This window comes from Sinohyriopsis cumingii, chromosome 3, assembly GCF_028554795.1.
Source record: "Sinohyriopsis cumingii isolate HCF-2022 chromosome 3, ASM2855479v2, whole genome shotgun sequence".
Classification (NCBI taxonomy): Eukaryota; Metazoa; Mollusca; class Bivalvia; order Unionida; family Unionidae; genus Sinohyriopsis; species Sinohyriopsis cumingii.
The window spans coordinates 30,910,031-30,933,433 of record NC_142963.1 but is presented as its reverse complement, the minus strand read 5'-3'; the positions used below and the strand labels follow the sequence as shown (position 1 = coordinate 30,933,433).

Genomic DNA, 23,403 nt, shown 5'->3' with positions numbered 1-23,403 from the left:
TATATTGTTGGTACATGTTGGTTGTTTAATTCATGTTCAGGGTCTACATTTTTTGTTTGTTTTAATGAGTGTTGTCATTTTTTATATTTAAATTGAACAAAGACAATTAAATACAGTAAGTGCCAGAAATTTATAGCTAATGAAGACATGTGATGTGTGTCTTGGTTACACAAAATGTTCATCATGCATAACCTGCAATGTTTGTACATTATGGTCAGAAGGCATCTGGTCCACTGTGTTATGTTATAGCATCAATAGCAAGGAGAAATTTCTAAAGTTTTGGACAGATTGCAACATTTTGAGCATTCACCCAAAGGTGGCATTAATTGCATTAGTAGTGGTAGATGTCATGGTCCCCCCCACACACACACAATAAATATGCATCTGATGCAGACTGTGTTGATTACATCAATCAGATTGGTGTCACAGATACACTGTATGGTACAGGAAGCGACAACAGAGTTGGTGACCTTAGAACAATTTTTTCCTATATATCTGTAACAAACCTCTAATTGGGTAATGGGGTAGTGTCCTTATCTAAAGAGCCCTGTGGGAGTAAGTCCTCATACATGACTTAGCATGGCATTTGGACTTGTAGGTCTGGTGCACATGGGGTATTTGTTGTTAAATCTTGATGATACTTATCACCATCCTTTCAATGATACTCTGGCTGCGATGAACAGTTCAGCTGTACCTACTGTCTTTGTGACTAGAGATTCATTGCTGGGGCAAGTCAAACCACATACTGGCTGACAGTTCTGATGTGTGTGGAACAATACAGGGATTAGTTTGATGGATCCATCTATTTTGCTGCACATTCTGCATGTGTGGTTTTAGAGCTGACAGTCCAGCCATCAGCTGTGCATACCATCAAGCTGGCAACTGAATTGACTTTCAACACCCTGTCTTGTCTGCCCAACACCCTGTCTTATCTGTCCAGCACCCTCTTTTGCCATCCATACTGGCAGAATAAAATGTCGCACTTGTTTGTGGCTTATCCATTGTTGAGATACCCTGACACATTTAGAGATGCCTCATTAGTGCCTCAGTATACTTAGTATACTTGGATCCCATAATGGAATGGTATTTAAAGCAGCTGTCAAGGAAATATCTTGTGTTGCCAACTTCAAAGTGACCACCAGTGCCAAATGCAAGCCATGCCTATATGGTGAAAGCTTCAGTGGACTTGGAAGACAAGAACAAACATCCCTCCTTCTGTTAAGAACTGGTACAGTTGGTGAAGATGAGGGAAATATCAGATCACCTGTGTCAGATGAGATCCATGATCTAGGCAATTCCCAGTGATATTTTCATCATGCTGGTCTCAAATGCATTTGGACACATTTACCACTTTGCTTCTGATAGATAAAAACAATGCTGTGATGAAGATGATGACCAAGCTGTCTTAATAGATGGATAAGAATGTTTTACATGCCACATCTAAGCTTATTTGTAACACTGTGGAAACATTTGCCAGGATTGCCAAGGTCATAAACAGATCTGCACAACATTCTGTGGCTGATACCCAGATGGCTTCAGTTACCTTATATTTAATGATACAAGATGCCTGTCTTAATTAATCACCAGGTAAGTAACGTCATTCCTTGGCTCTTCATTCTAGATGCTTCAGGCCACTGTTACTCTTTGGCAGTAGGATACAGGAAGGGTGGAGGCATGCAGCATAGAAACTGCCTCTCCAACTTGTCTTGCCACCTGTACCTATGTTCAGGCCCAATCAGTCTCAGCCTTCATTGAGAGATCAGCATCATCAGGGAGATAAGAGGCCCAAGAACAACACTTTTGACCTCAGTCATTATTCAGGCAACAACAGATCTCATTTTAAGTAGGCATTTCAGTAATGGGGGTAAGAAACTGGGTCTCTCTTTCCCCAAGCCTCCCAACAACCATCATAGACTCATCACCCTGACTATCTGCAGACAGCATTTCAGCTGGTGCCAGGCTTGCTCATTTTCACCAGTTTGATCAAACCATTTTCGTAAAATGAATGGGCAATTCAAGTTTTTTCAGAATGGCTTCATATTTTATTTATCCCTCCCCTTTCATTTTCCCCTTTCATTGCAGACATGCAATTAGATTTGGATAAGCTGAAAATTGTGAAATTGCTTAAATCCCCCAACTGATGCATTCAGGTTGGAGGTTTCTGCCAAGGTGCTGCCAGCTAAAGATAACGATTTAGATCAGGTAATACTCCCAGCAGGCTGAATGTTCTGGCCAGCTCACTGTCAAGAAGGGGCATCATCCTGTCCATCATTGTGTCTTTCATCAGATTTGTGTGCTTTTGGAGGTGTCCAGTGATAGACCATTTTGTGATGTGGTTGCCTGGCTTTGTCTCTCTCATCCCAGATACAGAGGCCTGGATTGTTGATTTACCATCAGTCCACTGAAAGGCAATTGGGCATATGCTTGTCCTACCCCGAACCCCCAAGGTTTTGGTACAGAAAGGTATCAGAGTTGCAAGTGATTTTTATAGCCTTGCTCAGGTGGGACAGTCCTGTGTGAATGATCTGCTCAATCTAGAAATTGAATATCCTGGCAAGGCCAAAACTGTTGAAACAGCTGCAGTCTCAGATGTTTTGTACTTGTCCAAACAGGCTTCCCTTCCATGCCTGGCTTTTGTAAGAAGAGCCTTGCAAAAGAAAGATATTTTAACAACCAGTTATGGAGAAAATCTCGTAAACCTCATGCTGTTTTCATCAATAAAATCTTCCATGGTTTTTCATGGCTCAACTCAGATCAGTTTCAGCCTTTAGCCACAACTTTGTTGAAACTGCTATAATGCAGGACATGCTTTCTGTTATAGCATTAGCTTTGGCATGCCGAGTGAGTGGTTTGCATGTGCTTTTAATGGACTCAGTTCAGTTTGGATGGTTGAAATGGTGTTACAATGCAACCAGGCCTTTTAGCTAAGAATAGATTGCTATCAGCGAGTGTTCATATGCTTCTCTCTTTGTTTGAGATGTCCGTGCTTGCAAGCATTACTTGAAGTGCATAAGAAGAGTCATGGTGAAGGCCAGAAAAGATATAACCCATCAAGTCCTATCGTCATGGCTGAAGTTTGTAATATGCATTGCATTCTCTAAAGTCTCAGAAGATCAGATACGCCCCATCAAATGTTAGCTCATGGGATTATTGTGTTATGAACAAACCCTGCATTCCAAAATAACATTTTAATTCAACACATAATAAAAACTGTTGATTGGCATAGACATGCAGCCTTCTTAAGCTTTCATTTAAATCTTTAGCTTCACAGAGGCAAAGAATCTGATTGGTCAGGTGACTGCAGCCCAGATAACCACTTCAGTTGATGTCTGGACAATCTTCTCATGGGTGTGAGTTTTGTGCTTTTGCTGGATTTTCTTGGAATTTTTTAATTAGTAAGAAGAATTAATTATTTTCTTCTTCGCCATGTATGGTCATCAAAGGTTATATGACTGTTGGTTGTGTTGCTGTCATGTTAGCAGAGCAAGTCAGCCTTTATATAGAGAATCCAGCCATTCTTCCCTCAGAGGGTGTCAATGGTAGAAGTAGGATCTTCAGCATTTCCTCTTCTTACCTATTCCCCTAACTTTAATGTGAATGTGAAATATATTCAGAGGAGAAAAGAGATTTTTTTAAGTTATGTTTCTGCAAGAATACTTACCTGATCACATGACTATAAAACCATACCACACTTTCCCACAAATGCAAGCTTTTTAGTTGATAATGGTGGTAAGGAGAACTAATTGGTAAGAGTTTCTTCTCTTTGTCTATGGTTTATTGATGGAAGGACTAATTTTATGCTTTTTTCAGAAGGGCTGGATTCAGGAGGTGTGAGAGATTATTTTCCTAATGTTAATGTGATTGGGTAAATATTCTCAAAGAAATATAATTTACTATTTTTAAAAAAACTACTTTCTGACTTGTTTCTGGTCAGACTTGGAATATTTGGTTTATATCATACCATGCATATTAATGAGGTGATCTTATATCTGATTGACTGGACTTGTTACTAGAGTACTCTTGTAAATGTATTTTTTAAATCAATTTTTATCAATCTAGGAATATAGGCTTATGCAACCATAGTCTCACATGAGTTTTATTATAACAAGAACTAATGTATATTAATGAGGTGATATTGCACAGTTATAAACTAGAAGTCCATGTGTATTAATGACATGATCTTGCACCAGGATTTTTTTTCTCACAGCACTTTATTGACTATTTCTGATCAGATTTTCATCAGACCTGGTAAATAGGCTTATATTGTGTCGATATTTGATGAGTTTTGTTATCAGCAAGGTTTACACATATTACTGAAGACATTATGCATCTACTTGGCATAGCTTCCTACTAGTTGGGTAATTTATGTTATGATTGTAATCAAACTTGGTAATTAGGTTAGTGAAGATGTTTGATGAGTTTTATTATGAGTGAGTCTTGTTCGTATTTATGAGATTATCTTGCATCTTGTTCATTTTGACAGGATCTGTAATGATCATTAGAAGTTTCCAATGCTCAGAGCATAAGTGACTTAAGATATTTATGCTTTGAGTATTAGAAACTTCTCATGATAATGAATTACCCAGAGCAAGGAAGTAACCTTTTACAGTTCTATAATGTTTAAGACTTGTGCATATTAATGAAATAATCTAATGTCAGATTGGCTGCTTGTTACCACTTAGGACTATTGACTTTGCTTCTCATATAATTTCGTATAAACTTTGTATTAAATACCACTAGGTTTATATTATTGAGATCTTGGATAAATTTGATTATGAGCAACAGACTTTGCATGCCAGTTATGCTTTTATCATTGAAACAATTTTTATCAGGCATTCATTAAGGTGGTAAAATCAGCATATTGTAAAGTTTGGGTGGGAGATAGCTTACGTTGGGTTCAGTTCTTGCAATTCTACATAACCCTGTTTAATGAAATGGTCAACTGTTAAGTTATAAAAATATATAAGCAATGTTGGGCCCAGTTGGGCCTCTTGTTTCATTCAGGTTTTGAAGAGGCCATGAAAAAGAGAGAACATGAATTTCGTGTCAAGGCTGATGAAATGAGCACCAAAGTACTTGAGTATGAACTGAAGGTAAATAAGTATATTTATTTTATGCATGCAGCAGGAATGTCCCCTAAAATTCAGATATGTTATAACTTACAATCTAATTGAAGGATAAAAATTCATTGAATGTGCTGGCATGAAATTAGACATGCAGTTTATTTTGCTTGTGTCATTTCAGCATCATATGTAATCTCAAGATTTGCAGGGTATTTGTATGATTTCTGTATTTCCACGTAACTTATTTCTTTTCAGCATCACAGTGGTAGCCAAAAAATGTGATGACTTTGCAAAACAGAATTTACTGTTGAAAAAAATTATTAAATGACAGATGGGATATTGATGCCTTGCATGAACAACTTGTCATTATAATAAAGGAAGTAGAAAATGATGTACTTGTTCCGATTGTAGGATGGTTTAATAGTGATATGTGAGAGTGGCATTATGACATGGGACTTATGTAGTCTGGAAATCCATTCTGGGCAATATGGTGGCATTAAGTTAGGATGGCTGTGTAAACCACATCATTCTAGTGAGTGTAGATTGTTGTTGTTGTGAGGTTTAACACCATTTTTCAGCACATGATAGGCTATGCATGGCAGCCAGTATTAATGGTGGAGGAAGAACCTGGGAAAACCCCAGGAAGAACCACCGACCTACGAGAAGCTACTGGCAAGCTTTCTCACATACCCAAATTGGCCGAATCCTAGACTCAAACCCATGCAGACAGAGGTGAGATGGCAGTGATCCGTAACGGAGAGCACTTTAGACTACTCGGCCACTCGGGGCCCCATAGTGAGTGTAGACAGTGGTTGGAATTGAATGTCAGTTGCTACCTCACTGTATGATTTTTGCTGGTTTGGATACTGATTTTAAAACCTAATTAAAATTTACATCTAATTTTTGTTGAGTAAACAGACTTTTGGATGAAATATATCTTTTGTATGGGCCTTTCATCTTAAGAAATTAAGAATGATGGGTATGTCCTAAATGATGGATGGAAATGTTAACATAACTGTTTGTGTTATAATACTCAGAAGTTTAGTAATTTTGTCAAAATCTTATACCAGATTATAGCACAACAACTGACAGTACCAGCTAAGAATTGCATTATGCAATGCAAAGCCTTTGTACTTATCTGACTTGTACTGAATAGACATAGTGAAATTTTGTAAATTTTTCTAGACACTTATGAAAGATTTTGATGGGATGCAGTATCACTCAGTTTGTTTAATAAATGTCAACTCTAATATCATGTGCTTAATACAGTTCTTTTTCTCACATGTACACAGGCCAAACTCCTTGGAAAAGAGCTGGATCTGGTGAAAACAGCTCATGAGAAGAATCATAAGGAATTTGAACACGTAGAGACCAACAAGAAAACTCTGGAAAAACTCCTGAAGGAAAAGGAATGGGAATTGGCAGACCTAAAAGCCATGAAAGATGCTTGGTAATGATGTCTTTTCTGTCTTTCTTTTGTTTTGCTTTCTTACATTTTTAGAAGATCTTGCAGTTTTTAGTAATGATTGCAAAGCAATGCAGAATTTTATTTTGTACTTTTATCAGTTGTCCATTCTTCCCCCCTGCCCAACCCCCAGTTGTTTTCATTATATGATTTTAGAAAGAGATAATGAATATTCAAAATATTGCATATATGCAGTTGTGGTCTGAGGTGGTTGCCCTAATAGATCACTCAGATCTAATCACTGTCCATGTGGGTTTGAATCTCAGCTCAGCCAGCGTATGCATATGAGAAAGTTTGCTGATAGCTTCCCATGGGTTGGTGGTTGCTTCCCAGATCTTTTGGGGTTCATTCTGGACCAAATATACTGGCCGCCATGTATAGTCTATCATATGCTGAAAAATGGTGCTCAACCCAGCAAAATGAAACTGTGTGTGTGTGTCTGTGTCTATGTGTGTGTGTCTGTCTGTGTGTGTGTGTGCATGTTTAGTAGGGATTCTATTTTTGGGTGGGAAAGTTAGGGTTAGGCACTAAAGTCTAGAATGCTCGTCATTTGTCTTTTTGTATATCATAATCTGTGGCCAAGGCTATGAACTTTGGCTCTTAAATCATAACGCTAAATACATCTATTAAGTTGCAATTTAAAATACTGATTTTTAATCTCAGAATATTTGTAACTTGTGTTAAGCCTGAGAATGTACAGTATTTATCATGTTTTACAGCATAAATGATCTAAAAAACCGCCTTCAACAGGAAGAGGTGGAGAAGAAAAGGATGCAGGAAGAGTTTCAAAGAAAGTAAGGTCATTAATGCAGTAAGTTGTACACCAGCCCCATGTTTTATTTAAATGATCCATCCACCAAAATTTACTATCCTCTTATCTGTACTAAAACTCTTAAGTTCATGACTTGTTATGTTTTTCCTTTGCTAACAATATTGTAGCATTTTTTGGTGTAATGGTGTATTTTTCAGACAATCTGTATTTCTTCATTCACAGTATAATCTGAATCAAGTTTAGTTGTTAAACGCTTTCTTTGTCAAAGCACTTCCATCCTTGCACATATTGCACATATCAGTCTGTTTACCTGACTGAAAAGCACACATCTCATATATTGTGTGTTAAACCAGATGTTATGCTTTAAAAGAACTGACTGTCAAAAGTAAGCAGAAATTCCTACACATGTACTCATTGTGGGTGAGTACATTACAAACCAAGTTAATATCAACATGGATTATCTATTGATGTGTTACATATATATTCAAATGTCTATTGAGCTATTAGATATACATTTTTATATCCACCGAGTTGTCAAATATTCATTCTTATATCTGTTGAGTTGGTACATATACATTCATTTATTCATTGAGTTAATAGATATACATTCATCTGTCGATTGAGTTGTTAGATATTCATTCAAATATCTATTGAGTTGTTAGAATTACATTAATTTATCCATTGAGTTGTTAGATATTCATTCTTATATCTATTGAGTTGTTAGATATTCATTCAAATATCTATTGAGTATTTAGATATTCATTCAAATATATATTGAGTTGTTAGATATTCATTCAAATATATATCGAGTTGTTAGTTATTCATTTAAATAACTATTGAGTTGTTCGATATTGATTCAGATATCTATTGAGTTGTTAGATATTCATTAAAATATATATTGAGTTGTTAGATATTCATTCTTATATCAATTAAGTTGTTAGTTATTCATTCAAGTAACTTGTCTAGTTGGTCATCAAGGAATATGGTGCCAATCTGATATGCAATATTGCTAACATGGTAGCCATTTTGAAAATATTATTATCTCTTTTCCTTCAAAACCTCAAGTTTTATTGATGTGGGGTTTTTACCAGAAGACTTTTTATCTTGTCCAGTTGGTCCAGAATGAAAATGATGCCAATCTGACATCTAGGATGGTCACTTTGGTTAAGATCTTGAAAATTTTGTTGTCACTACTCCTTCTGAATGGATTGTCATATTGACATGGAATTTTCACCAAAAGACTTCTCATGGTGTCTTGTTGATCCCCAGGAAAAACAATGCTGATCTTATGTAAAGTATGGCCCTCACTGTGTCCATTTTGAAAATATTGCTTCTCCTCAGAATGTATGATTATGTTGACATTTGGTTTTCATTGTAAGTCTTTTTACAATATCTAGTGGTCCTAATTGAAATTGGTTTTCACTGTAAGTCTTTTTACAATATCTATTGGTTCTAATTGAAATTGGTTTTCACTGTAAGTCTTTTTACAATATCTATTGGTCCTAACTGAAATTGGTTTTCACTGTAAGTCTTTTTACAATATCTATTGGTCCTAATTGAAATTGGTTTTCACTGTAAGTCTTTTTACAATATCTATTGGTCCTAATTGAAATTGGTTTTCACTGTAAGTCTTTTTACATAATCTATTGGTCCTAACTGAAATTGGTTTTCACTGTAAGTCTTTTTACAATATATATTGGTCCTAATTGAAATTGGTTTTCACTGTAAGTCTTTTTACAATATCTGTTGGTCCTAATTGAAAATGGTTTTCACTGTAAGTCTTTTTACAGTATCTATTGGTCCCAATTGAAATTGGTTCAGATCTTACGCCACTGGAAATCTTGTTATCACTGCTTATCCTGTTCATATTAACATGGAATCATCACCAGAATACATCTTATAATATCTAATTTGTTCTGAATGAAAATGGTGCTGGTCTGAGATCAGATTTTGTTGTTGATACTTCATCTTAATGGATGTTCATGTCAGTATGGATTTTCACTCATAGGTTCTTTTGTCTATTTGGACATAAATGAAATTGGTCCCAATATTATTATCACTTCTTTTCCTTAAAAGATAGTGTTTTTGACATTGGTTTTTAGCTAAAAGACCTTTTATCCAGTTTTTGGCGATATTTAATGAATATTTTGAATGCTACCTCTTAAATAAATGTTGTTTCTTTTTCCATCAAATTCATTAGCCAATCACATTACATTAGAATAGTTTTCTCTATTACCTCTGAATCAGCTCCCCTGGAAAGAGAAAAAATGTCTTTCCATCAGTATATTATATAGACATAAAGAATTAACCCCTCTTTCTACTTGCCAGGTGGTTTCCATTATAGCAGGATGTTATAAGTTTTCACTTTTGCTCTCATGCTGTAGAGATGTCAGCCATTTAATCTTGTACTTAAATTTCATCATCCACCCTTTATTTTGGGTGGTACATAGATATTTTGACATTATCTTACAACTTTTGCTTGTCACCATAGACTTTGAGCAATAACATACATTGTTTGCACTGGTGGGATTTCCCAAGCACTGGTGGGATTTCCCGGGCACTGTGTTATTGCATTTATTTTATTTATAACTCAATTTTTATATGGCAAGTGGCATTTACTTATATTTGTTGTATGCACTTGCTGATTTATTCCCTTCATTTCAGAGACTACAAAGTGTACTAAATGCCAGCAATTCAAAGTTGTGGACAACATCTATGAAACATGCCTTCTTTGTATCAAGTGCTCTTCAACACACACTTGTAAAGTGTGTGGCATATGGTCTGAGAATACATGGTCTGACATTATTAAGGTACACCTCATGGGCTGCAAAAAGAGGGCACTGTCAATTTCATCTTGGCAGCAAGTGCTCAGTTTAAGCCCCACATCTGAATCACTAATGAATCTCATGTGGAGATGTCAAGATACCTCATCTACCTATAACGAAGATACAAAAACAGTGCAGAATCATAATGCTGTCAGAATGATAGACAGTTACAACCAAGAGTTGTAATCACACATTAATAAGGCTTTGTTGTCGAGATTATGTACAACTGAACAGGAAGAATTGAATCGGAATCCCACTGGAGATAGGCCTTTAACTCTGTCCATGAGGTTTGAGAATCCTAAATCAAGTATCACCCCATCCTCAATACAAACCTCCTGCCACCCGTCAATGACTTGGATCAGCTTATTTCTGCATAATTATTGGTGATCCATTTCATGTTAGAATGTCTCAGAATCTCATTCATTCAGCCATCTTCACTTTCAACATTCCCCATTATGATGGAAACCCCAAGTGATCCTTTAAAAGCAGACACGCTACAGAAGGAGATTCATCTTTTACTCTTGAAGTCAGGTGATGGAGATTGTACGAAAGCCATATACACAGAGCTTCTAGAGATGGCTCTTCACATCATCCACCTGGAAATGAAAGCTATTCACAATGCCTCCAACACTTAGGTGGAATGCAAGCATGCACATACATTCCTGATACTGCTGGACAATTCAATAGTAGTAATAGATCTACTCAAATAGGAGAAATGAGAACACTGGACCTTTTCATCATGATATGGAATTACTTTCAGCGGTATCCAGGTCTGCCACATACCAGGACAGGTCAATATTTTGTTGTTGTTGTTGTTGTAGGGTTTAACGCCATTTTTCAGCACACGATAGGCTATACATGGCGGCCAGTAATAATGGTGGAAGAAGAAGAACCCGGGAAAACCCCGGGAAGAACCACGAACCAATGAGAAGCTAGTGGCAAACTTTCTCACATACCCACATTAGCTGAATCTGAGACTCAAACCCATGCAGACAGAGGTGAGATGGCAGTGATCCCTAATGGAGAGCACTTTAGACCACTCAGCCACTCGGGACCCCTTCAATATTTTAACTGACTCACTATCAAAGAGAGGACAAATGTTTCATACAAAGTGGTCTCAATCCATTCACATTCAATCAGGTCTGCATCCATATGATAGATCTTTTTGCAGCAAGATGGAACAACAAATTTCCCACCTTCATCTCTCCTTTTTTAGACCCAGAAGCATGGACCACTGATACTATATCAGTCACCTGAAAGTGAATGTGTCCTATGACTTCCTTCATTTAGTCCTGATACCAAAAGGTGAGGGGCATGAACTGCCAGATAGTTTTGATCATCCTTCTGTGATGGAACAAATCTGGATCATTGGTCTGCTTGTCATAGCAAAAGATATATCCAGGAAAGTCATACAAACCTCCACTCTGCTCAAGCTGCATATGTTGCCATTGTTCCTTACATGTTCAAAGAAACTTTGTGTCTGGCTTTTATCAGGGATACTTGTGCAAAAAGAAGTCTGAAACAAAAGTTATGGAGAGGATCACAAGAGTTATAATTGGCTGGGTTTTGACACTGTACCACTCTCCATCTCAATTTCTTAAATGGCTAACACTGTTCTCTATCTCTTTGAAGACAAGAAGTTAGCCCTGATGTCAAATAAAGGATACCAGTCCATGATTTCGGACCCATTCTTTCCTATGGATGTCACAATACTGAACAAAACAAGTACCCTTATGACTTGCTGTCGAATATCAATTTATCCTGACCAGGCTTACTTGTGTTATTCCCTAAAGGGAATCTCTCCTGGGTTTTGATATGGCTTAGCTTAATCAAGTTCATGTCCCTGTCATTCACACCAATCGATCATATTTCATGTAAGACTTGCTTTCTGATAGTGCTTTCCTCAGATTGCAGAATGAGTAAGCTGAATGCCCACTCTGTGGACCTAAACTAAATGCAGTTCTGTCTTTATTGATTTTATTCCTAGATTGTCATCACTTGGCAATCCACAAATAACTATTCATCTTCTCAGAGATCATCTGAAGGATATGGAGAACATCCATAATGGCCAAACCAGGTTTTTTCTGCCTCTGTAGTCTGGAAAACATAACTCCACAAGTGCTAGTAGCCACTTGGTTAAAGGGAGTTATATAATCTGCTTATGCTGAAGTCTCCCATGAGAAGCAATGCCTCATGAAAATCTTGGCTCATGAAATACAAGCAGTGTCCACAATATTACAGTAGCCACCTAGCATGTAGAAAGGGGAGTTAACTCATAAGAGTAGTTTCCTATTTTTTAATAGATTATATAGATAAAGAGACATTATTTTGTCTTTTAAGGAGGGCTTGATTTGGAGATAATGCAATATGATCAGGTATGTATTATAAGAGAAACATATTTTACTAAACAAATTTGCTTTATTCAAAAAATAATTATTTATTGATTTAATCAAACTCAGCATATGAGTATATCTTGATATCAGGAGTAAGGTGAGTGCATGATAAAGAAATTTGTCCTGCACTTTCCTGTATCTTGTGAATATGTTAACTCAAAAAATAGTTTTGTTATCAACTTTGCTATGTTTGAATTTCTTAGGAATATTAAAAGTGGTTTCAATACGCATCAATTAAAAAGATAAAATGGTCTTACCTTGGATTCCTGGAAATTTTGGTCAGTACAACATCAGTCCCTATGAGACTGTTGTTATCACTATTCTTCTTACATGAATGGTGGCATTTTACTCAAACATTTCACATGATATATAATTGGTTTCTGAATGAAAATTATATAGATTTGATCACCAGCATATCTGCACTTTTGTGAAGACATTTTGAAAACCAGACCTATATGACTTTTGGATCATGTTATACATGTCATCACTTACAAAACAAAGTCACTAGTACACATGCAGGTGAAATTGACTAGACTTCGTATTTAGCGCATTCCAATGAACAAGTTCATAGTCAGCACTCTGACATAGAGTTCAAGGTCAGAAGTTGACTGGTTTTTGGATACATCTGATAATCACCTTGATTGATGCCACTTTTAAAAATTGTTTTTCTTTAACAAACGTTGCTGATGATAAATTTAGCGTGTTGGTGTATCTTGACATTGTCTGAGACAAGTTCATCAATTTTTCATCCTTCATACTTGGTTCATTAAGTACAACACTTTCATGTATCTTGTGAACACGTTAACTCAGACATGTTAGAATATTTTTTGTTTCCAAATTTGGTATGTTGGAGTTTCCCAAGAATATCAGAGATCATTTCAATACTCAGCAATTAAAACAAAAAAGGATAACCAGTATAGCATCAGTGCTTGTGTGGGACTGTTGTTCTTTTTTGGTGGATACAGCTGCTAAAATTCCTTAAAATACTGTATGATTCAGTGTTCAGCTTTTAACATGTTTGCTTTTCATGCATTTTCAAAACAGTTCTTATATTCCATAATTTGCTTTAAATACAAAGTTACAAACATGACCTGTATCAAACACATTTTGGGATATAGTTGTATTTATGTGAGCATGTTATTTTAACTTTTAATGATCTGATGTTTGAAACTTTTGGCTTTGCTCTTTCTACCTTAAGTTCCTTTATTCAAATGTTTATTTTGTGGAATGTTTCTGTGCGCACAGTTCTATCATCTCTCAGTCTCATTATAAATTTATAACTGTACTTACCGTCCCTACAATACTTTACCTACTCTTTCTCTTTCTTTTTTCTATTCTATATTGTATCCTCTTTTTGTAACTCCTGTATGTACTTATCTCCCTTATGCATAATCTCTACATACCCTTTACATCAATTGTTCCTTCTGCCTTCCTACAGCTGTACACCAATACCTTGTGATATTCACACTTGGTGATAGGAACACCTCACATAAAACTGTTTATGTGTGCGTCAGGAAATTTATCGGATGTGTATTGGGGGTCTTCTAATTCCCTGCCAGCTTTCCTGGTATATGGCCTTTTTATTATGTAATTATTGTAAATGTTTAAGGTCATATGATCTGTTGAATCAATCAGCTTTGTTTTTTAGTTACATTGCATGGAAGGATTAACTCTTAATGGGTGTTTTAGCATCAATTAGGCTAATTTACTTGAGTTACGAGATGTCTATGTGTGAACTCTATAATATTCCCTTCACCATCCTGTCACACCTCCTTGAACATGATTTCTACCATGTAATAAACATTGAATGGTACAACTTTTATGATATTTGTTGAGTTTCTTAGTCCTGTCAGATAGTGAAGGACTCTGTGCAGTTTTTTAAAAATGACAAAATGAAACATCATCGATTCCTGGTTTGTTGTATAATTCAATTTGTATTCACTTAATTCCTCTAGTAATGAAAGATGCAGATAAAATGAACCATAAAGTAAATTTCCTGATGCAAATAACTTGACATTTTCATCTTTTAGCATGATTTTTCTAAATGCATTGTTTATATATAGGTTACATTATGATGGTTGCAGTAGTGAAGAATCTTCATTTATGTGGCCTAGATGTTATAATATATTTTAAAAAGTTTATTACATGTCATGACATTATCTAATTGCACATGCCAAGAAAGCATGCTCCATTAAAGAAATATTTGATATAAAATTTGGATTTTTATTGTTAAAAGGATTATTTTATACAGTTTCTAGTAATTCATTAAATGCAACAAATGATTCATTAAGTAAATTGGTGTATAATGGAAAGGTACATGCAGCATAGATTTTAATCTGTGACTGGTCATAGGTGTAATTAGTCTATATGGTTAGAATGGTAACTCAACAGACTAATGAAATGCTTATTTCTGGAATTTCACTGGTTATCTTGAAACATTCTTTACTTATAGAGTAGGTAGTGGTGCTCTGTTAAAAGCCTTTTAGCTCATGATTTGAGTGGAAATTCTGATTTTATACTTCAGTTTTAAAATACACCCTCAAAAATTATTAGATATTCATGACAAAATGAATTCATTCCATCAGTATGGTAGTCAGAATATCATCATAATATCATTATCAATAGAATTATTTCTATCAGTTTTTTATGAGACGTTGGGAATAAATTTATCTGTTGGATTTTTTAACACGTCGGTTTCCATCTATGGATCATATTTTTGTGTCAGCTGACTTATTAGAATAGTTTCATTAAATTTATTTTAGGCATGCTGAATTGGATAGATTTGGTCGTGAGAAAGAGGCTGCCCTGAGTAAGGTGAAGGAAGCATACTTAGAACGAGAACAGGCCTTGCAGAACAGTGTCCGGGAGCTCCAGACCAAACTGGAAGATGCAACAACAAAAATCAGGCAGCTTGAGTGGACCAATCAGGATCTGGAAAAAGACAAAAATATACAGATAGAAAAGTTAGCATAAACCATTGCTATTTTCCTTGAGTAAATAGCTTTCTGCTTTGAATACATTCCAAAGTCACAATAATGTTTGGAAAGAAGCACTGCTACATCTTGTGTTCAGTGTTGTTATCATATTAGGACCATGGTTTATACTCATACCATTAAGAGAACCTTTATTCTATTGAAGAGTGATATGGTAGAGGTAGAATATGCATCATTGCCTCCTCCCATTGCCTATTCTTCTAATGTTATTGTTATTGTGGAATGTATTAAAGGAGAAAGAGGTTTATTAAATTATGCTTCTCTGAGAATACTTACCTCATCACTTTTCTATTAAACAATCTCCACATATGCAAGTATCTTCATGGAGGTATTGCTGAAGCTAAACTTAGTAAATAATTGGAGCCACCTGATGGTGCATAGGGGAGGCAATTGGAAGGTTTGAGAAGAGTTTCTTCCCTTCATTTATATAGTGTATATAGATGAGAAAGTTGAAAATCTGTCATCATTCTGTAGTTGCTGGATTCGAGAGGTAGCAACTCTTCTTTCATATCATTACTATGAATGGTTAATTGTCTCAGAGAAACATAGTTTGCTGAAAACATTTGCTTTATATAGGCAGAGACAAATATTTTAGTAGTTTAATAGTTTAATAGAAGAGATAGTGTCAGTTTACAAAATCAAAGAATTTGAAAAAAATTTAAGTTATCATTTTAAGTTATCATTGGCAAGTTAGGATAAATATTGATTTAAATAATTCAACATAGATAGAAGTATGTGAGATAAAACATTAGCTTCAGTGCAATAAAATTGGTGATATTTAATAAGCATCTTTGTCTCATTGTTCTTGGACACCAGAAACAAAAAGGGTTCTCAAAATTTTAGTTTTGGTTGTAACTAACGAAGTTAAAAGTTGTGGAGTTATATAACCAAAGTTGTAACATTACTGAAAATTGAAAAAGGATGTTCCATATTCTTTAAGATGCACTCATCGGTTGATCACAGTGGAGTACATTATTGCAAGCTTTTTGATTGACTGCTTTGCTTTTGGTTATGTGTGATTCTCAAAGATATCTTGATTATGTTCGATATGTGCTTCATTTGCCTAGTTTATGAAAACAAAACATTCTTTTTGGATCTCACAAACAAGAATGTCTTACTATTTTTGAACCAAATTGATTTATTCTTTACACTCTAGTTTTAATAATGTTTTTATTTTTAAAATATGCTGTCAGGCTTCGGGAAGAACTGCAAGATGTGAAGGAGAAATGGGCGAGGCAGGTGGTAGAGATATCAAGAGGTCAGGTCAGTAAGGACCTTGAGGTACAAAACCTCAGGGAGGCAGAGGCAAAGATCAAAAGAGAGTTGCTGCAGAAGAAAGAAGATATAGAGAGGTATCAGAATTATTTTCATTGTTCAGTATATTTCAGTCAATCAGAATCAACTGTTTACATGATAAACAGTAATGTAATTTGTCATACCAGAAACCAACTTAACTTAATTTTAGATAAGCATTAGGGGAATCATGGTAGTTTTGTTGGTGGAGCATCTGACTTGTAATCCAAAGGTCTCAGGTTTGATACCTGCCCAAGGTAGCTGTCTTGGCGTGTCCTTGGGAAAGACACTTAACTCCCATAGCCATGGCATGATATAGCTAATAATGCTTAAAAACACTTGAAATCTGAACATTACCAATTCATGTCATCCATGACTTTTCAATAAAACAATCATGGGTTAAGTAGGAAATTTGGTTTATGATGTTGTTATTATAAATGTCATAATTGTTATGATGGCTGACTTGATGGACTTACTGGAACATTGAAAAGGGATGAGTAAGTGGAATGAATCTTTCATGCTCAGAATCTGGTATATATCATGTGAGAGAGGATCTGCCCATGGCAGTAGACGAGAAGATGGGTTTAGAATTGAGTGTATTTTTATGCTCATTATAACAGATAGAAGAGGGAACTGATGCAGTAATGGAATAGAAGGTAACTCTTGAGTGGATTTTCATGCTTTGAATCTGTTAATTATAACAGGTACAAAAATGAACTGAGTGCAGCAGTGGACCGGGAGGCAGGATTGGAACGGTGCAAGACACAGTTAGAACTAGACTGGCAGAGGAGGTTTGAGGATGTGGAGAGACAACAGTACCAGAAATCTGAGGAACTCATCAAGAACCTCACCAAGGCCAGAGATGAGGTATATTACAGTGATACATATCTCTGATGGACCCTAATGAAATGCTGTAATCATATTGTCACTTTTAGATTGTGGATTGCAAGTGTAATAGATAAAATTCAGTATGTATTATTGACAGGTTAGTATACTCAGAGAAATATATTTTACTTATAAAAGACTGTTTGTTTGTTTAGGCTGTAGCCGCAGTGAAGGAGAAAGAGAGGGAGTTGCAGCAGAAAGAGATGCTGATGAGGGTACTATCTAAAGACAGAGTCCAAGCACTAGCCACACTCAAGAAACATGGAATCAAATTGGATAAGAATATCAGTGTAAGTATATACTATCTAAAGACAGAGTCCAAGCACTAGCCACACTCAAGAAACATGGAATCAAATTGGATAAGAATATCAGTGTAAGTATATGCTATCTAAAGACAGAATCCAAGCACTAGCCACACTCAAGAAACATGGACTCAGACTGGATAAGAATATCAGTGTAAGTATATACTCAGTTATAAGACAAGCCCAACTGCAACCTGTACAGACCCAGGTCTGCTGGCGCATAATGTGCAATTTGTTAAGAGTAACCAGTAGAACAATCAACATAGACCCTTATCTACAGATGCATTATGTTACGGCAAAGCAGAATCTATATTGTTTGCAGTTTGACTTGACTTATAAACGTGTATATATGGTAAGTACATCAGTTAATAAGAACATGCATAATATTAATATCCCAGGCTGAACTCGACAGTGGTATGAAAAAGTTTCATTTGATACATAAAGTTTGTTATCATTACTTTTCATAAACTACCTGAAGGATTGCCATGAAACTTTACATACACATTCATCCCAGAGTATAGTTGGTCCTAAATGAAAATGGTGCTAATGACATTGAATATGGCCACTACAGAAGCTGTCTTGAAGTCTTCTTATGGTGTCTAGCTGTTCTTAAATAAAACCTGTGTCAGGTGGATATCAAGTATGACCACCATAGAAGACATATTGAAAATATTATCACTGTCCTAGATGGAAAGTCCAGTTGACATTAGGTTTTAACCAGAAGACTTATTATGTTATCTAGTTGCTACTAAATGGTACAAATATGTTATTCAGTATGGCCACCATTGAAGCCATCTTGAAAATCTTGAGTTTACTACTATTCCTAATTGGAAGGTCATATCCAAATAGTTTTCACCAGAAGACTAATTATCATATCTAGTTGATTCTGAAATAAAATGTGAATCTGACCTCAAAATAGGGTCACTATGACATCCATCTTGAAATTCTTCTTATTGCTTATCTTCCTAAATGGAAAGAAACATCTAATGATGATGATATGATTTCTTATGGTGTCTAGTTGTCCCAGATGCTGATCTGACATCCAAAATCACCACTATAATGGCCGTCTTGAAAATCTTAATGCTACATTTCCAGAATGGATGGTCATATTGACATAGGGTTTTCACCTATTAAGATTTCTTATTAGTTTTTTTTTAAATGAAAATAGTTCCCCGCAGTCAACCTATATAGCTGCCAAAATGAACCTATTGAAATCTTGTCACTAATTCTCCTGAATGGATGGTCACTGGCATGGGTTACACAAAAAGTATTCCAATAATGTATTGTTTGTCATCAGTGAAACTAATTCTGATCTTACATCCAAAATGGCTGCTACATTGGCTGATTTAAAGATCTTATCCATCAAGAATATCAGAGACAGTTTCAACATTCAGCAGTTAAAAGGATGAATTGGTCTTATCTTAAATTCCTGGATATCCTTTTCAGACAGTAGAGCATCAGTCCCATCTCACATTTATATTCTCATCAATTCAGATTCATTGTATTTTATTTGTCAGTTAAATAACTTTACACAATGTAAACTTTATGGAAATAGAATAATTAGTTTTCATGCAAGTTAAGAAATTAATTACATTATTTGTACCCCACAAAAAAATTCAAGAAATGAATTTTCTTTTTAATTATTGTAAATGCATTGTCATGTTTTGCTATGGGTCTCACTGATTTCAAATTTGGATCGGTTAATCAGTCATATCTTTATATTGCCAGAAAATAAAACTGTGAGTTAAAAATGAGTTAACATGATTGAAGTACATAGTAGCCTTATTTTGTTATAATTATTCCACGTAGACGGTGGTTGAGAAAGAGTCTGGAGGGGAGATTTTGGATGAGTTTTCAAAGTTGCAGCAACAGAATGAGAGTCTAAAGATGGTGATACAGGAGATGAGGAAGCAGATGGAAGAATTGGGTCAGGAGATTCCCTTGTCAGCCAGGAACATCGAGACTACAACCAAGGGATCCACAGGCAGTGTGGCTGATGGTAGCTTTTTTTCCCCCATTACTTATACTTTTACAAATGTGTGATTATGTAATGGGCTGAATGTCAGACTTTACAATAGTAAACTGCTCACTAAACTGGGAAAAATATTGATGCCATTATGTTATCAGTTCAGGACTGTATCCGTTGGGTAGTTTAGGATTTTCCACAGCTCATCTAGAGTTGTCCAGTTTCTTTTATTTCTTCTCTTTAATTTAACATTTAAGTATAATATTTAATGGATATAATCACACAGTGACAAAATGTATTTCTATAAATAATCCATCATGGTCCACAAAATAAGAAACAACACTGCACTGTCAGTATTTTCCAAATAATTGAGTGCCACAGAGAATTACATTGTCAGCAGTTTCATGATAAAAGTTAAGGTGAAAAAATATCAATGGTTGGTTTCAGATGGCATTTGGTGCTGCATCTAAAACTGTATTGAAAGCAAGCAGCCAGAAAAATGGTTATAGAAAGTTTCTCTTACACAGGTTTTAATAACTCTGTACCATTCTTTCATCAGTTAATGTCAGAAGATGCATTTAATTTATTATCTTATACTTTGTGTATTTGATAAGAAGTCTGTGATCTTCATCTTGTACAAATGTTATGAATTTTAACATTTTAAATTCAGCTATTATTTTGTTAGCACTTAGTGAGGGTACCTTTTCCTGTACCCTAAATAATGACCCATATTTGGAGATGCATATTCAGCAATGGAGTTACACAAGAAAATATGCATTTATCTGTACATTTTATAAGTGATTTTGGATCTATTTGACTCATAACAGTGTAAAAATATATATTTTTCAAGAAGTTAAATTTTCAAGTAATTATTATTGAAAGAGAAAGATTATGTCATTGTGTTTAGAAAGCTAGATTCATACCTAGATGTTAGTAAATTATGTTAGGAAAAAACAGATTTGACTGGTACAGCATTTGTTAGGTAAGCATGGGCATTTCTTGTCTTATGACGATTTCTGAACAAATACATTTTATTTGTTGTAAGCATTTATAGAGTTAGGTGAGTCATATATGTCTTAGGTACTATGCATTTATAGAGTTAGGTGAGTCATATATGTCTTAGGTACTATGCATTTATAGAGTTAGGTTAGTCATATATGTCTTAGGTACTATGCATTTATAGAGTTAGATGAGTCATATATGTCTTAGGTACTATGCATTTATAGAGTTAGGTGAGTCATATATGTCTTAGGTACTATGCATTTATAGAGTTAGGTGAGTCATATATGTCTTAGGTACTATGCATTTATAGAGTTAGGTGAGTCATATATGTCTTAGGTACTATGCATTTATAGAGTTAGGTTAGTCATATATGTCTTAGGTACTATGCATTTATAGAGTTAGATGAGTCATATATGTCTTAGGTACTATGCATTTATAGAGTTAGGTTAGTCATATATGTCTTAGGTACTATGCATTTATAGAGTTAGATGAGTCATATATGTCTTAGGTACTATGCATTTACAGAGTTGGGTGAGTCATATATGTCTTAGGTACTATGCATTTACAGAGTTGGGTGAGTCATATATGTCTTTCAGCCCTCTTATTGTGAAAGGATTTTTGCAGTCTCATATAATTATGTTGCAGCTCATGTTATTGTTAGGGATGGACAGGTGGTGAAATTTTGCAGGATACTGTGCCTGGGCATACAGCAGGAAACTACATGGTTGGGTCGATTTTAACTGGGTCTGGTTTCTTCACTCCCATTTTGTACAGTTTCCCTACCCCATCTCTTACCCCCATTTTTGTGAATCATGTTTTTGTTTTTATTTTATTACTGCTGGTAGGGGGGACCTGACCCAGCATGATCAAAATTTTGTCTTAAAACCCAGCCAGACTGGGTATTTCTAGGTAGTGCGAAACCTGGCCAGGCCAGGTACCTGTCCATCCCTAGTTATTTTATAGTAATATAAAGAATGCTACGTTTTTTAAATTTTTATAAAAGAAAGCTATAAATATCTGATAAGTCATTTGAAATGAGAATGTTTACTGAATTTGGAACTTGGCCCTTGTTTCTTCTTCAGATACATTACCCTTGTCATAATACCTAAGAAGAACTACTACTACCTTGTAAATCCAGTCCTCCCAGGCTAAAATGCTTAAAGTTATCTGCACATTTAGGTGGCAGTTAGATGGAGTGATCTCTCTTTGATACCAGGATTGGCACCAAATCTCATGATATTGTTATTTACTTCTGCTCATGCCAAGTAGCATATTCTCTCATATTCCCATCGGAGTTCTGTCCTCTTTCCTCTATATCACCTGCTGGGTCTACAGTTCTGATATTCTATTCACAGTTCCTTCCCTCTTTTTTCCATTTGAATATCCATGAGTTGATTCATAGCATCGAGACAGTGGGATCAACATTGCATCATCTAATATCTATGGTAATCTTCAATAGATGGAATACAGCTTACCTTCTCCCACCCTGAATCTGAATGGAATACATGGGAGCATGGTTAATGAATCGCCCACTCTGTACCATGGAGTTCCAACATACAATGGCCATGGCCATAATAGCAGCTATGAACTTATATCAGGTGGAATGAGGTTCAATGTTCTTTACTTCCACCTTAGCTCAAGACCATCTTAGTCCAAGCTATGCTTGCAGCCCTAATCATCTAATCTCTTTAATGATCAGGTTGATGGAATTCACAGCAAGCTACCAAGGATACATCCCTTCCATCCCTCACAGTCTCTGCTATGACAGAGGGATTTGCGACCAACAAAAGGTCGCAGGGATGTCTCTAAAGCACTTGCCACTGGGAAGCAGTCATACTGAATATACAACCACAGTTCTCTTGAACTAAATTAAGAGTCAAAGGGAGGTTGATTGTTTTCACCAGCATTTCCACAAGACCCATCTTATCTCAAATGACATACATTCATGTTCCCCTTGTCACAGTAGGGAGAATGCTATAATCTTTCATTGCACAATGGGGAAGATTTATCATGACACGTGGACCTGACGAATGGTTTCCTGGAGACTAACATGTTCAGCACATCTTCTTAGCCTTTGCCAAGAATTCTTTCAGCTAAACTTTATCACTTGGTCATCAACCTAATGCATTCAGTCAACTCTTTTACTCTCTTGGTTTCGCAATGAAATACAACGATGGGTTCTAATGCTGTCCATAGTTGAGAATATGTAATCAGTGTGGACTTGCAAGAGGCGTGACTTATGTACCCACTCACACAGCTTCCAAAAGTTCTGTGATTTGCTTACAGACTATAAAACAGCAGGTCTGTTATATTTTGGAGCAAGACATGATTTCACATGTTACCCTCATCATTCTCAATTCCATGTGAATAAATACCTCTCCAACCTTGTACCCTTTCAGGATTTTGGTCAACTAGGTCTGGAATCAATATTCAAATTAAAAGAA

At 35.6% G+C, this 23,403-nt stretch overlaps 1 protein-coding gene across 3 annotated transcripts in view; it reads left to right on the top strand.

Moving 5' to 3' along the window:
* Positions 1-23,403, top strand: part of LOC149802624 (coiled-coil domain-containing protein 57-like) — a 73,468-nt gene that overhangs the window by 18,591 nt on the left and 31,474 nt on the right. For all 3 annotated transcript variants that reach the window (XM_089951942.1, XM_089951944.1, XM_089951943.1), the window contains 8 exons: positions 5,005-5,093; positions 6,356-6,513; positions 7,248-7,322; positions 15,281-15,481; positions 16,705-16,863; positions 17,509-17,671; positions 17,845-17,979; positions 19,801-19,990. In XM_089951942.1, coding sequence (XP_089808068.1) covers positions 5,005-5,093; positions 6,356-6,513; positions 7,248-7,322; positions 15,281-15,481; positions 16,705-16,863; positions 17,509-17,671; positions 17,845-17,979; positions 19,801-19,990 — 1,170 coding nt within the window. The remainder of the gene's footprint in view (positions 1-5,004; positions 5,094-6,355; positions 6,514-7,247; positions 7,323-15,280; positions 15,482-16,704; positions 16,864-17,508; positions 17,672-17,844; positions 17,980-19,800; positions 19,991-23,403) is intronic.